We start from the raw sequence: 16504 nt of genomic DNA, 5'->3' as shown, positions 1-16504 counted from the left end.
ACCTGTAGCCAAACGGAGCCCCATCTCACAAAAACTGGGAAAGAACTCAAAATAAAGACAATAGGAGATTACCTCATCCCCACATGCCTAACGAGTTGTACCATTCGTATTATCAGACTGAAAATTCCTGTATCTGTGAACTATAGGGTCATTCAGCGACTCAAACAGATGTCTGAGCAATATGCGAAGGCACGCAAACCGGTAACGAAAGGCACAACACTCCGGAACAGAACCCTCAGGTACGGTGCAGGCCCACCCCAAGACGGAATACCCGGGATAATAGGGCACGAGCACATTATCAAAGCGTCTGGGTTCTGCAGACGAGCAATCGTCAACATTATCTGAAAGTGAAAACGTGCTGCAAGCTCTGGAGGGAACATACCACCCCGCGTGGAGAAACCATATACTGGGTTTATGGTAAGTGTAGGAGGAAGATTCGGCAGGGAACTCGCTCCCTGGGAAACAGGACCCCAAGAGAGGGATGGCTCAGCAGATCCCTGATTCCCTGAGCCCGAGGAACCGGGTGCTCTCATATGGCATATGGAACAAGAATGGTTGACAGGAGTCAACGAGGCTAAACCGGATTCGTCACCGGACACAGAATCTAAATCAGATATTATAATTGTGTCGGAATCAGAATCCTCCGTAACTGAATCTGAAATGAGCACAGTCTCAGCATCAGAATCCCCCATAGCTGCAAAGAGGACATAGCAATATGGACTACAAATAGTAAAAAAACAAAAAACGGCACCTGACACCACCAATGGCTGGGGCACTCACCACCTCCAATGACCAGACCCCCGCTGACTAGAATATCTCAGTCGCTACATGGTTGGGAATGCGGAAATGGAAACCGAGCGTAACCACGCCCGGACACAGGGTGAACCGTATAGTCCAAAAAGCGCGCTCAGCCAACAGGCTGCGTCACTTCCAAAGGCCTCAAAGTTCCAAACCACGAGCCCATAAACCTCACACATAAGCAGGTTGAATCACACAACAAACATGATTATATACCACCCTGTCCAATAACCCACCTCAGGAGGTATTAACCCTCAATTCCAAGATACTAATAGAGACTCACTGAGAACCGTATGTTATAAGTTAAACCCGCGAGGAGTATAGCCTCACGGGAAACATTCACGTTACAGTACATCGGTAAAATGAAACGATCTTACCGGAATCAACGCCGTGGAACAGGAACACAGCCCTTCAAGTGTGACGGATAGTAGCATCGCAACATTCAAAGTCACATAAATCCCCTTTCTTATGCTCGGTTTGAACTTCAGAAAGTCGTCTTCACCACGTCTACATGCCTATATGCATTGAGTTGCTGCCATGTGATTGGCTGATTAGCAATTTGTGTTACCAAGCAATTTTACAGGTGTACTTAATGAAGTGGCCGGTGAGTGTACATAGATGATATATTATCTATTTAAAAATGTGAAGGACATTGGAATGTGAAATATTTACAGTGCATACACAGTTTAACACTTTATTAAATATAAATATTGCATAAATATGATTTTTCATCTACTGGACTGCCAAGGGCTCCAATGCACTTCTATATGTGTCTACATAAGTATGTACATATACATTTGTGAGTTTATATGTCTGTAAATACATATATACACATATAAATCCATAAATCCATATGTACACGCACACACATATATATATATATATATATATACACACACACACACATTTAAACATGTTTATGTATATATATCTCTATGTTAAACCCCCTTGCAATCCTTTTTTTTTTCTTAACACTTTAGACCTCATATTTTTGATCCCTTAATAACTTTTTATTGCAATAAAAAAAAAACTAGATAGTGCTATTATGAGTGTATTTTTGTATATTTTGTGCAACTTTTTTGTCTAGCGTAACAGTAAACAAGAACTCTGAAATTGCGCTATCATGAAGCATGTTAAATTCTATTGCCCTCAAGCGAATGCATTAACTTTCTACTCATAATACTTTAGACATGTGTAAACAGCTGCGATAAACCCCTTTTCGCTTGGGCACAACAGTTAGCATGCCACTAATAATCTAGCCCAATATTTAAAGGAGAAACAATAGCTCATATTAAACCTAATACTTAAGTCATTTAGTTAAATCATACATGAACATATTTAGACTAGTCATAACAATGCTATCAACTGCTGTATGTAAAATTCCAGACAATTTCTCTCTAAGCACTAGATTAACGTATACACTGTACCAAAAATTTACTATACTTTTTTATGTTGATAGGTATATACTATTTTAGGAGACAGAAGTTTCCCTCTAAGAACACAGTCAATATAACAGTATAAACAACACACAATGAGAAACCATAACCTTCTAATTGATGTCTGCTTGGAGATGATGTTCAATATTAGGCCAGAGTTTTGTAAGAGGAGGGATAAAAGTATTCAGTATTAACAAAATAATGCATTGGTATAACAATCAATAATGAAAAACTTGAGATCCCTGGAAGAATTATCAGCATGCCTTGATATAATTTTTTGTAAAAGGAATTACTTACCAAGTAAGGGTAGTAGCACAGGATAGTTGTAAGGCATGACAAAGAGGTTCACACAAGTTAAGGTGGTGCTTGCTTTTAAATAACCAAATGGCTGTCCAATCTCGCTGTATTTCGCACTACTGCTGACAAATACCTAGAGAAACAAATGTTCTTGTTATTAATAATGCAGACCTATTTTTAGCTGACAGTGTTTGTATTTCACTTGCCAGAAGTTGGTTTTAATATTATAAACATATGCAGCAGCCTTTTAAATGAAACTAAATTCTCATTAGTTTTGTGACATATAATCCCCTTATGTGAAATTTCTTACGCAGGTGCTTGGAAGCTTGTTCCTGTCACTAGTGAGCAATGCCAGCTATCACTGAAAGTTGTTTGAGAAATGTGGTTAAAGGGATTCTATACAAACAACTTTTCTTTACAGTACCTTAAAGGGACAGTCTAGTCAAAATTAAACTTTCATGATTCAGATAGGACATGCAATTTTAAACAACTTTCCAATTTACTTCTATTATCTAATTTGATCAATTCTTTAGATATCCTTTGTTGAAGAAATAGCAATGCACATGTGTGAGCCAATCACACAAGGCCTTTATGTGCATCAACCAATCAGCAGCTACTGAGCATATCTAGATATGCTTTTCAGCAAGTGATATCAAGACAATGAAGCAAATTAGATAATAGAAGTAAATTAGAAAGTTGTTTAAAATGACATGCTCTTTCTAAATCACGAAAGAAAAAAATTGGGTTTCATGTCCCTTTAATCCTTGCAGCAAATACATCACAGTAATCCAAGCAAAGCAATCCACAAAGTACAGTATCCCTCTCAATATACCGTCTGTAGGCTCATTTTCCCTTTTGGCTGGCCACCCGCCCGCTTGAGGTTTTCTTTAGTCCTATGGCTGAGGGTGGTACAGCCAATCAGAAGTGCACTGTTCACATCACTGAAGCTAAGAGAACTGTGCTTCTGACTGCATGCGCTGTACATTTACTATCTAAATAATCTACAGGAGCAGACACAGGAGTGTGCGTCTTGGGTTAAACTGTGTGGTCAGAATGTTTCTGGATAGTTAAAAATCAACATGAAAATATTTTTTTGCATGAAATTTTTTTTTTATGCTTAACTGATCAATTAATTTCTTTCATGGTGGTGAGAGTCCACGATCCATTACTCATTGAAATTACCTTCCCTATCAGTTGGAGGAGCCAAAGATTCCCAAACTGCAAGAACTCTAAATAACCCCCCCCCACACCTCATACATATGTCAGTCTAACACATAGCCAAGCAAAAGTGAGGTAAGAAAAAGAGCAAGAGCCAAAAAATGGAGCAGGAAAAAATATATACTTAAGAGTAATAACAAAGGGAGGGATTTAAAAAAACATAAAATTATGCTTACCAGATAATTTCCTTTCCTTCTGTATGAGGAGATTCCACTGCTTCATTACTTGTGGGAATACAGAACCTGGCCACCAGGAGGAGGCAAAGACACCCCAGCCAAAGGCTTAAAGGGACAGTCAACACAAGAATTTTTGTTGATTTAAAAGATAGATAATCCCTTTATTACCCATTCCCTAGTTTTGCATAACCAACACTGTTATATTAATATACTTTTTACCTCAGTGATTAACTTGTATCTATGCATCTTCTGACAGCCCCCTGATCACATGACATTTTATTTGTTATCTATTGACTTTCATTTTAGCCAATTAGTGCAGTGTCTGCAACAATCAACGGGCATGACCACAATGTTATCTATATGGTTTACATGAACTAGCTTTACCCTGGTGTGAAATGCAAATAAAAAAGCATATGATAGGAGGCGGCCTTCAAGATCTTAGAAATTAGCATATGAACTTCCTAGGTTTAGCTTTCAACTAAGAATACCAAGAGAACAGAGCAAAAACAGAATTTATGCTTACCTGATAAATTTCTTTCTTCCACGGATTCATCCTAACTTTGCTACTGACAGGAAGTAGCAAAGAGAGCACCACAGCAGAGCTGTCTATATAGCTCCCCCCTTAACTCCACCCCCCAGTCATTCGACCGAAGGCCAAGGAAGAAAAGGAGAAACTATAAGGTGCAGAGATGACAGAAGTTTACATAAAAAATACTATCTGTCTTGAATAGCATCGCAAAAGAAAGAAATTTATCAGGTAAGCATAAATTCTGTTTTCTTTTGCAAGATGTACCGAGTCCACGGATTCATCCTAACTTGTGGGATACCAATACCAAAGCCTTAGGACACGGATGAAGGGACAAGACAGGAACCTAAATGGAAGGCACCACTGCTTGCAAAACCTTTCTCCCAAAAACAGCCTCCGAAGAAGCAAAAGTATCAATTTGTAAAATTTGGAAAAGGTATGAAGCGAAGACCAAGTCGCAGCCTTATAAATCTGTTCAACAGAAGCATCATTTTTAAAAGCTCATGTGGAAGCCACCGCTCTAGTGGAGTGAGCTGTAATTCTTTCAGGAGGCTGCTTTCCAGCAGTCTCATAAGCCAAACGGATGATGCTTTTCAGCCAAAAGGAAAGAGAGGTAGCCGTAGCCTTTTGACCTCTACGCTTTCCAGCATAGACAATAAACAAAGAAGATGATTGGCGAAAATCTTTGGTTGCCTGCATATAAAACTTCAAGGCACGAACCACGTCCAAGTTGTGCAACAGACGGTCCTTCTTAGAAGAAGGATTAGGACACAGAGAAGGAACAACAATTTCCTGATTGATATTCCTGTTAGAAACAACCTTAGGGAGGAACCCAGGTTTGGTACACAAAACCACCTTATCAGCATGGAAAACAAGATAAGGCGAGTCACATTGTAATGCAGATAGTTCAGAAACTCTTCGAGCTGAAGAGATAGCAACTAGAAACAGAACTTTCCAAGATAGAAGCTTAATATCTATGGAATGCATGGGTTCAAACGGAACCCCCTGAAGAACTTTAAGAACTAAATTGAGACTCCATGGCGGAGCAACAGGTTTAAACACAGGCTTAATTCTAACTAAAGCCTGATAAAAAGCCTGAATGTCTGGGACATCTGCCAGACGCTTGTGCAACAGAATAGACAAAGCAGATATCTGTCCCTTTAAGGAACTAGCGGACAATCCTTTCTCCAATCCTTCTTGGAGAAAAGACAAAATCCTAGGAACCCTGATCTTACTCCATGAGTAGCCTTTGGATTCACACCAAAAAAGATATTTACGCCATATCTTATGATAGATCTTCCTGGTGACAGGCATTCAAGCCTGAATCAAGGTATCTATGACCGACTCAGAGAAACCCTGCTTTGATAAAATCAAGCGTTCAATCTCCAAGCAGTCAGTTGCAGAGAAATTAGATTTGGATGCTTGAATGGACCTTGAATCAAAAGGTCCCGTCTCAGTGGCAGAGTCCATGTTGGCAGAGATGACATGTCCACCAGGTCTGCATACCAAGTCCTGCGTGGCCACGCAGGCGCTATCAAAATCACAGAAGTTCTCTCCTGTTTGATTCTGGCAATCAGACGCGGAAGGAGAGGGAATGGTGGAAACACATAAGCCAGGTTGAACGACCAGGGTACTGCTAGAGCATCTATCAGTACTGCCCGAGGATCCCTTGACCTGGATCCGTAACGAGGAAGTTCGGCGTTCTGATGAGACGCCATCAGATCCAATTCTGGTGTGCCCCATAGCCGAACCAGTTGAGCAAACACCTCCGGATGGCGCTCCCACTCCCCCAGATGAAAAGTCTAACGACTTAGAAAATCTGCCTCCCAGTTCTCCACCCCTGGGATATAGATCGCTGATAGAAGGCAAGAGTGAATCTCTGCCCATCGGATTATCCTGGAAACTTCTATCATCGCCAAGGAACTCCTTGTTCCCCCCCTGATGATTGATATTAGCTACAGTCGTGAAATTGTCCGACTGAAACCTGATGAATCCGGCCGAAGCCAGCTGAGGCCACGCCTGAAGAGCATTGAATATCGCTCTTAATTCCAGAATATTTATCGGTAGGAGGGCCTCCTCCCGAGTCCACAAACCCTGTGCTTTCAGGGAATTCCAGACTGCACCCCAGCCCAGTAGGCTGGCGTCCGTCGTCACAATAACCCACGCTGGCCTGCGGAAACACATTCCCCTGGAAAGGTGATCCTGTGACAACCACCAAAGAAGAGAGTGAAGAGATAAATCTGCATAATCTCCATTTCACTGTTTGAGCATGCATAGTTGCAGTGGTCTGAGATGCAAGCGAGCAAACGGAACTATGTCCATTGCTGCTACCATAAGTCCGATTACCTCCATACACTGAGCCACTGACGGCCGAGGAATGGAATGAAGAGCTCGGCAGGTGGTTAAAATCTTTGATTTCCTGACCTCCGTCAGAAATATTTTCATGTCCACCGAATCTATCAGAGTTCCCAGGAATGGAACTCTTGTGAGAGGAATAAGAGAACCCTTTTTCACGTTCACCTTCCACCCATGAGATCTTAGAAAGGCCAACATTAAGTCCGTGTGAGACTTGGCAAGTTGGAAAGTCGACGCTTGAATTAAGATGTTGTCTAGATAAGGCGCCACTGCTATGCCCCTCGGCCTTAGTACCGCCAGAAAGGACCCTAGCACCTCTGTGAAGATTCTTGGTGCCGTGGCCAACCCGAAGGGAAGAGCCACAAACTGGTAATGCCTGTCCAGAAAGGCAAACCTGAGGAACTGGTGATGATCTTTGTGGATAGGAATGTGTAGATACGCATCTTTTTGATCCACGGTAGTCATATATTGACCCTCCTGGATCATTGGTAAAATAGTCCGAATGGTCTCCATCTTGAAGGATGGAACTCTTAGGAATTGGTTTAGGATCTTGAGATCTAGAATTGGTCTGAATGTTCCCTCTTTTTTGGGAACCACAAACAGATTGGAGTAGAAAGCCTGCCCCTGTTCTGTTTTCGGAACTGGGCAGATCACTCCCATGGTAAAAAGGTCTTCTACACAGCGTAAGAAAGCCTCTCTTTTTGTCTGGTTTACAGACAACTGAGAAAGATGGAACCTCCCCCTTGGAGGAGAATCTTTGAAATCTAGGAGATACCCCTGGGTTACAATTTCTACGGCCCAGGAGTCCTGAACGTCTCTTGCCCAGGCCTGAGCAAAGAAAGAAAGTCTGCCCCCTACTTGATCCGGTCCCGGATCTGGGGCTACCCCTTCATGCTGTCTTAGTGGCAGCAGCAGGCTTTTTGGCCTGTTTACCCTTGTTCCAAGCCTGGTTAGGTCTCCAGGTTGGCTTGGATTGAGCAAAGTTCCTCTCTTGCTTTGCAGCAGGGGAAGAGGAAGCGAGACCACCCTTGAAGTTTCGAAAGGAACAAAAATTATTTTGTTTGGTCCTTGTCTTATTTGACTTATCTTGAGGGAGGGCAGGACCCTTCCCTCCAGTGATGCCTGAAATGATCTCTTTCAGTGCAGGCCCGAATAGGGTCTTACCTTTGAAAGGAATGGTCAAAAGCTTAGATTTAGATGACACATCAGTTGACCAGGACTTAAGCCATAACGCTCTTTGCGCTAAAATGGCAAAACCTGAATTCTTTGCCGCTAACTTAGCAAGATGAAAAGCGGTGTCTGTAATAAAAGGATTAGCCAACTTGCGGACAATGTGATCCTCACTTTGCAATCCCCAAAGACGACATTACCAGCATTAATTAAAACATTAGAAGAAAATAAACAGGTCTCAAACTTTTCCGTTAACATGGGAAAATCCGGTCTAATGCCACTTAATATAACACCACAGGAGGTAGTAGCCATAACGAGCTATACGAAATTCACTATCACAGATAAACTTAAATACCTGGGTTTAGTAATTCCGAAAGACACTCACAAACTGTTCTCGGATAACTTCATATCCCTCCAAATTAAGGTTAGAAGCCTATTAGATTCATGGCACCGGCAGGTACACCTATCCTGGTTGGGCAGGATCAACATGATCAAAATGATGATCATTCCCAAATACTTATATCTTTTTCAGACTTTACCGATGGCCCTACCCAACACCTATCTTAGGGCACAGCAGAAATTGTTAAATTCATTTATCTGGTCGTATATGAGACCTAGAATAGCACAAAGCACTTTATATCTCAGCAAGGAAGACGGAGGTCTTAATATCCCTAATCTCACTAATTATTATAGAGCAGCTCACTTAACAAGGGTTATCTCCTGGAATCATTCCCCTCCTGACAAGATATGGATACAGATAGAGAGACACCTCTCCCAAGTTAAAAATATGAGAGATATTGCTTGGCTCCCAAAACATTCCAGATCTCAGACACTACAACGCAATAGCTATATTAAAGCCACCCTTGAGACTTGGGATTATGTTATTACCCACGTCAATGGAGTATCCACTTCAGCATCCCCTCTAACGCCGTTGCTAGGTAACCAACTATTCTTACAACCTAACCTCTTTACACACACTAACACAAATAAACTGCTTCAGAACCTTCCCATATATCTACTCACAAACTCAACTGGAGTTAAAGAGAGAACTTTACTTAATGAAGAGCTAGGGCCTCCTTTCCAAAACTGGTATGAGTATCTCCAAATCAGGCATGCCATCCACAGCAGCCCTTATAAGCAAGATATACAGAGGCCATTGACACAATTTGAACAACTATGTACCGACCCTAAGATTAAAAAAGCACATCTTTCTAGGACATACAATATCTTAAGAGGTTCCTTCCCGGAACAGCGACCCACATATTTGGCGAGGTGGAATGAGGAAATACTGCATGACTTAGATTATGAATATTGGAAACGTTGTTTCTGTATTACCCATTCCTCTTCCACCTCTCTAATTATGGCCGAAGTGAATTATAAAGTTATAACTCGTTGGTACTTAAAACCCCAGCGCCTGCGAGTCATTTACCCTAATGCCTCTTCCAGTTGCTGGAGGAGATGTGGAGAGGTGGGTTCTATGATCCACATATGGTGGTCCTGCCCTGCTCTGGCTGACTTCTGGCCACAAATAGAGCAGAACATAAATCATGTTCTGGGCACTAACATTTCTCTGAACTCATGTGCCATTCTTCTAAACCATTTACCACAGGTTCCCTGCGCCTACCATAAAAAATTGCTTCTTATAATGCTAACATGCGCTAAGAGGTTAATTCCCAGGTTATGGAAGACACAAGAGGTACCCACTATTCCCAAATGGATCTCAGAGGTAGATCATGTCATAGCTCTTGAAAGAATGTATTACTCTTACTTAGGTAAACAAGACTTCATAACCAATATATTATTCCTATGGGAACAAAGGCTTCATACTGTCAATTGACATTGTGGTAATTCTTTTAGGCATTTATTTTATGTACAGAGAGGACTAGAACTGTGTGTAGTGTTCTTAGAAATGTGTTTGGCTTTGATCTGTTTCTCAGACATAACAAGGATACACTCTGGACTTGAAACGATGTATAAGTGATAGGATTCCCTTCCCTCTTTTCATCCTCCCTTGTCCCCAAATCACCCCCCCCCATCCCCTTCAGTAACCCTGGAAAATGCTGGGTCACTGTTACAATATAAGGTATATTTTTATGCAATTGCTTAATCTGTTGTTAAAAGATATTTTGTACTTTTGTTATATTGCTACACCCAATAAAAAATATTTAAATGAAAAAAGAATTAGCCAACTTAAGGGCCTTAATTCTGTCCAAAATACCATCTAGTGGGGTCTCCATCTGAAGAGCCTCTTCTAGAGCCTCAAACCAAAAAGCAGCTGCAGTGGTTACCGGAACAACGCACGCTATAGGTTGAAGAAGAAAACCCTGATGAACAAAAATTTTCTTTAGGAGACCCTGTAACTTTTTATCCATAGGATCAATGAAAGCACAACTGTCTTCAATAGGTATAGTTGTACGCTTAGCCAGAGTAGAAATAGCTCCCTCCACCTTAGGGACCGTCTGCCATGAGTATTTTATGGTGTCAGAAATGGGGAACATTTTCTTAAAAACAGGAGGGGGAGTGAACGGAATACCTGGTCTATCCCACTCCTTAGTAACAATGTCCGAAATCCTCTTAGGGACCGGAAAAACATAATTTATGTAAGAACTTACCTGATAAATTCATTTCTTTCATATTAGCAAGAGTCCATGAGCTAGTGACGTATGGGATATACATTCCTACCAGGAGGGGCAAAGTTTCCCAAACCTCAAAATGCCTATAAATACACCCCTCACCACACCCACAATTCAGTTTAACGAATAGCCAAGAAGTGGGGTGATAAGAAAAAAGTGCGAAAGCATAAAAAATAAGGAATTGGAATAATTGTGCTTTATACAAAAAAATCATAACCACCACAAAAAAGGGTGGGCCTCATGGACTCTTGCTAATATGAAAGAAATGAATTTATCAGGCAAGTTCATACATAAATTATGTTTTCTTTCATGTAATTAGCAAGAGTCCATGAGCTAGTGACGTATGGGATAATAAATACCCAAGATGTGGAACTTCCACGCAAGAGTCACTAGAGAGGGAGGGATAAAATAAAGACAGCCAATTCCGCTGAAAAATAATAATAATCCACAACCCAAAACAAAAGTTTTTAATCTCAAATAATGAAATTATAAGCAGAAGAATCAAACTGAAACAGCTGCCTGAAGTACTTTTCTACCAAAAACTGCTTCAGAAGAAGAAAACACATCAAAATGGTAGAATTTAGTAAAAGTATGCAAAGAAGACCAAGTTGCTGCTTTGCAAATCTGATCAACAGAAGCTTCATTCCTAAACGCCCAGGAAGTAGAAACTGACCTAGTAGAATGAGCCGTAATTCTTTGAGGCGGGGATTTACCCGACTCTACATAAGCATGATGAATCAAAGACTTTAACCAAGACGCCAAAGAAATGACGGAGACCTTCTGACCTTTTCTGGACCCAGAAAAGATAACAAATAGACTAGAAGTCTTTCTAAAATCTTTAGTAGCTTCAACATAATATTTCAAAGCTCTTACTACATCCAAAGAATGTAAAGATCTCTCCTTTGAATTCTTAGGATTAGGACACAATGAAGGAACAACAATTTCTCTACTAATGTTGTTAGAATTCACAACCTTAGGTAAAAATTTAAATGAAGTCCGCAACACTGCCTTATCCTGATGAAAAATCAGAAAAGGAGATTCACAAGAAAGAGCAGATAACTCAGAAACTCTTCTAGCAGAAGAGATGGCCAAAAGGAACAGAACTTTCCAAGAAAGTAATTTAATGTCCAGAGAATGCATAGGTTCAAATGGAGGAGCTTGTAAAGCCCTCAGAACCAAATTAAGACTCCAAGGAGGAGAGATTGACTTAATGACAGGTTTGATACGAACCAAAGCCTATACAAAACAATGAATATCAGGAAGAATAGCAATCTTTCTGTGAAAAAGAACAGAAAGAGCAGAGATTTGTCCTTTCAAGGAACTTGCAGACAAACCTTTATCCAAACCATCCTGAAGAAACTGTAAAATTCTAGGAATTCTGAAAGAATGCCAGGAGAATTTATGAGAAGAACACCAAGAAATGTAAGTCTTACAGACTCGATAATAAATCTTCCTAGACACAGAGTTACGAGCCTGTAACATAGTATTAATTACTGAGTCAGAGAAACCTCTATGACTAAGAATCAAGCGTTCAATTTCCATACCTTCAAATTTAATGATTTGAGATCCTGATGGAAAAAAGGGCCTTGAGATAGAAGGTCTGGTCTTAACGGAAGAGTTCAAGGTTGGCAACTGGCCATCCGAATGAGATCTGCATACCAAAACCTGTGAGGCCATGCTGGAGCCACCAGCAGCACAAACAAACGTTCCATTAGAATTTTGGAAATCACTTTTGGAAGAAGAACTAGAGGCGGAAAGATATAGGCAGGATGATAATTCCAAGGAAGCGACAACGCGTCCACTGCCTCCGCCTGAGGGTCCGTGGATCTGGACAGATACTTGGGAAGTTTCTTGTTTAGATGAGAGGCCATCAGATCTATTTCTGGAAGTCCCCAGATTTGAACAATCTGAAGAAATACCTCTGGGTGAAGGGACCATTCGCCCGGATGTAACGTCTGGCGATTGAGATAATCCGCTTCCCAATTGTCTACACCTGGGATGTGAACCGCAATGATTAGACAGGAGCTGGATTCCGCCCATACAAGTATCCGAGATACTTCTTTCATAGCCTGAGGACTGTGAGTCCCACCTTGATGATTGACATATTCCACGGTTGTGACATTGTCTGTCTGAAAACAAATAAACGATTCTCTCTTCAGAAGAGGCTAGAACTGAAGAGCTCTGAAAATCGTTCCAAAATGTTGATTGGTAATCTCGCCTCCTGAGATTCCCAAACCCCCTGCGCTGTCAGAGATGCCCATACAGCTCCCCAACCTGACAGACTCGCATCTGTTGAGATCACAGTCCAGGTTGGACGAACAAAAGAAGCCCCTTGGACTAAACGATGGTGATCTATCCACCACGTCAGAGAGTGTCGTACATTGGAATTTAAGGATATTAATTGTGATATCTTCGTATAATCCCTGCACCACTGGTTCAGCATACAAAGCTGAAGAGGTCGCATGTGAAAACGAGCAAAGTGGATCGCGTCCGATGCAGCAGTCATGAGACCTAGAATTTCCATGCACAAAGCTACCGAAGGGAATGATTGAGACTGAAGGTTTCGACAGGCTGAAACCAATTTCAGACGTCTCTTTTCTGTTAGAGACAAGGTCATGGACACTGAATCTATTTGAAAACCCAAAAAGGTTACCTTTGTCTGAGGAATCAACGAACTCTTTGGTAAATTGATCCTCCAACCATGTCTTTGAAGAAACAACACAAGTTGATTCATGTGAGATTCTGCAGAATGTAAAGATTGAGCAAGTACCAAGATATCGTCCAAATAAGGAAATACAGCAATACCCTGTTCTCTGATTACAGAGAGAAGGGCACCGAGAACCTTTGAAAAGATCCTTGGAGCTGTTGCTAGGCCAAACGGAAGGGCCACAAACTGGTAATGCTTGTCTAGAAAAGAGAATCTCAGAAACTGAAAGTGATCTGGATGAATCGGAATATGAAGATATGCATCCTGTAAATCTATTGTGGACATATAATGCCCTTGCTGAACAAAAGGCAGAATAGTCCTTATAGTTGCCATTTTGAATGTTGGTATTCTTACATAACGATTCAATATCTTTAGATCCAGAACTGGTCTGAAGGAATTCTCCTTCTTTGGTACAATGAAGAGATTTGAGTAAAACCCCAGACCCGATTCCAGAACTGGAACTGGCACAATTACTCCAGTCAACTCTAGATCTAAAACACATTTCAGAAATGCCTGAGCCTTCACTGGGTTTATTGGAATGCGAGAGAGAAAAAATCTCTTCGCAGGCGGCCTTACCTTGAAACCTATTCTGTACCCTTGTGAAACAATGTTCTGAATCCACAGACTGTGAATCGAATTGATCCAAATGTCTTTGAAAAATCGTAACCTACCCCCTACCAACTGTGCTGGAATGAGGGCCGCACCTTCATGTGGACTTGGGAGCTGGTTTTGACTTTCTAAAAGGCTTGGCTTTATTCCAGATTGGAGAAGGTTTCCAGACAGAAACCGTTCCTTTAGGGGAAGGGTCAGGCTTCTGTTCCTTATTCTGACGAAAGGAACGAAAACGATTAGCAGCCCTGTATTTACCTTTAGATTTTTTGTCCTGAGGCAAAAAAGTTCCTTTCCCCCCAGTAACAGTTGAAATAATAGAATCCAACTGGGAACCAAATAATGTATTACCTTGGAAAGAAAGAGAAAGCAAAGTTGACTTAGAAGACATATCTGCATTCCAAGTTTTAAGCCATAAAGCTCTTCTAGCTAAAATAGCTAAAGACATATACCTGACATCAACTCTAATGATATCAAAGATGGCATCACAAATAAAGTTATTAGCATGTTGAAGGAGTTTAACAATGCTATGAGTATTATGGTCTGATACTTGTTGTGCTAAAGCCTCCAACCAAAAAGTGGAAGCGGCAGCAACATCAGCCAAAGAAATAGCAGGCCTAAGAAGATTACCTGAACATAAATAAGCTTTCCTTAGAAAGGATTCAATCTTCCTATCTAAAGGATCCTTAAAGGAAGTACTATCTGCCGTAGGAATAGTAGTACGTTTAGCAAGAGTAGAGATAGCCCCATCAACTTTAGGGATTTTGTCCCAAAACTCTAATCTGTCAGATGGCACAGGATACAATTTCTTAAACCTTTGAGAAGGAGTAAATGAAGTACCCATATTATTCCATTCCCTAGAAATTACTTCAGAAATAGCATCAGGGACAGGAAAAACTTCTGGAATAACCATAGGAGGTTTAAAAACCGAATTTAAACGCTTAGCAGATTTAGTATCAAGAGGACTAGATTCCTCCATCTCTAAAGCGATTAAAACTTCTTTAAGTAAAGAGCGAATAAATTCCATCTTAAATAAATATGAAGATTTATCACTGTCAATATCTGAGACAGAATCCTCTGAACCAGAAAAATCCTCATCAGAAACAGACAAATCAGAATGATGACGGTCATTTAAAATTTCATCTGAAAAATGAGAAGTTTTAAAAGACCTTTTACGTTTATTGGAAGGAGGAATAACAGACATAGCCTTCCTAATAGATTTAGAAACAAAATTCTCTTATATTAACAGGAACATCCTGAGTATTAGATGTTGAGGGAACAGCAACAGGTAATGGTATATTACTAATGGAAATACTATCTGCATTAGCAAGCTTATCATGACATTCATCACAAACTACAGCCGGAGGAACAGTTACCACAAGTTTACAACAAATGCACTTAACTTTGGTAGAACCAGCATCAGGCAGCGTCTTTCCAGAAGTAGATTCTGATCCAGGGTCAATCTGAGACATCTTGCAATATGTAATAGAAAAAACAACATATAAAGCAAAATTATCAAATTCCTTAAATGACAGTTTCAGGAATGGGAAAAAATGCCAATGAACAAGCCTCTAGCAACCAGAAGCAATGAAAAATGAGACTGAAATAATGTGGAGACAAAAAATGACGCCCACATTTTTTAGCGCCAAAAAAGACGGCCACATTATTGGCGCCTAAAAATTTTTGGCGGCAAGAATGACGCCACATCCGGAACGCCGACATTTTTGGCGCAAAACGGCAAAAAAATGACGTAATCACGAACAACTTCCAGCGTAAAGTATGACGCCGGAAATGACAAAAAAAAATTTGCGCCAAAATATCCGCGCCAAGAATGACGCAATAAATTGAAGCATTTTCAGCCCCCGCGAGCCTAACAGCCCACAGGGAAAAAAAATCAATTTGAAAACAATTTTTAAGGTAAGAAAAAAATTGAATATTCATATGCATTAACCCAAATAATGAAACTGACTGTGTGAAATAAGGAATATTGATCATCCTGAATCAAGGCAAATATAAGTTTAAAGACATATATTTAGAACTTTATATATAAAGTGCCCAACCATAGCTTAGAGTGTAACAAAAAATAAGACTTACTTACCCCAGGACACTCATCTACATATAGTAGATAGCCAAACCAGTACTGAAACGAGAATCAGTAGAGGTAATGGTATATAAGAGTATATCGTCGATCGGAAAAGGGAGGTAAGAGATGAATCTCTACGACCGATAACAGAGAACCTATGAAATAGATCCCGTAGAAGTAGACCATTGAATTCAAATAGGCAATACTCTCTTCACATCCCTCTGACATTCACTGCACTCTGAAAGGAAAACCGGGCTCCAGCCTGCTGCGAAGCGCATATCAACGAAGAATCTAGCACAAACTTACTTCACCACCTCCACGGGAGGCAAAGTTTGTAAAACTGAATTGTGGGTGTGGTGAGGGGTGTATTTATAGGCATTTTGAGGTTTGGGAAACTTTGCCCCTCCTGGTAGGAATGTATATCCCATACGTCACTAGCTCATGGACTCTTGCTAATTACATGAAAGAAAACATCAGTGTAAACAGGAACCTCTAA

The 16504-nt window shown here is 40.6% G+C and overlaps 1 protein-coding gene across 1 annotated transcript in view; it reads right to left on the bottom strand.

Moving 5' to 3' along the window:
- Positions 1–16504, bottom strand: part of LOC128643593 (integrator complex subunit 6-like) — a gene marked incomplete at its 3' end in the record, with an annotated part of 111526 nt that overhangs the window by 32291 nt on the left and 62731 nt on the right. Inside the window, exon 3 of the mRNA XM_053696438.1 lies at positions 2532–2664. Coding sequence (XP_053552413.1) covers positions 2532–2664 — 133 coding nt within the window. The remainder of the gene's footprint in view (positions 1–2531; positions 2665–16504) is intronic.

Source organism: Bombina bombina, unplaced genomic scaffold, assembly GCF_027579735.1.
Source record: "Bombina bombina isolate aBomBom1 unplaced genomic scaffold, aBomBom1.pri scaffold_837, whole genome shotgun sequence".
NCBI classification, from domain to species: Eukaryota; Metazoa; Chordata; class Amphibia; order Anura; family Bombinatoridae; genus Bombina; species Bombina bombina.
This window is presented reverse-complemented; position numbering and strand designations above follow the sequence as displayed.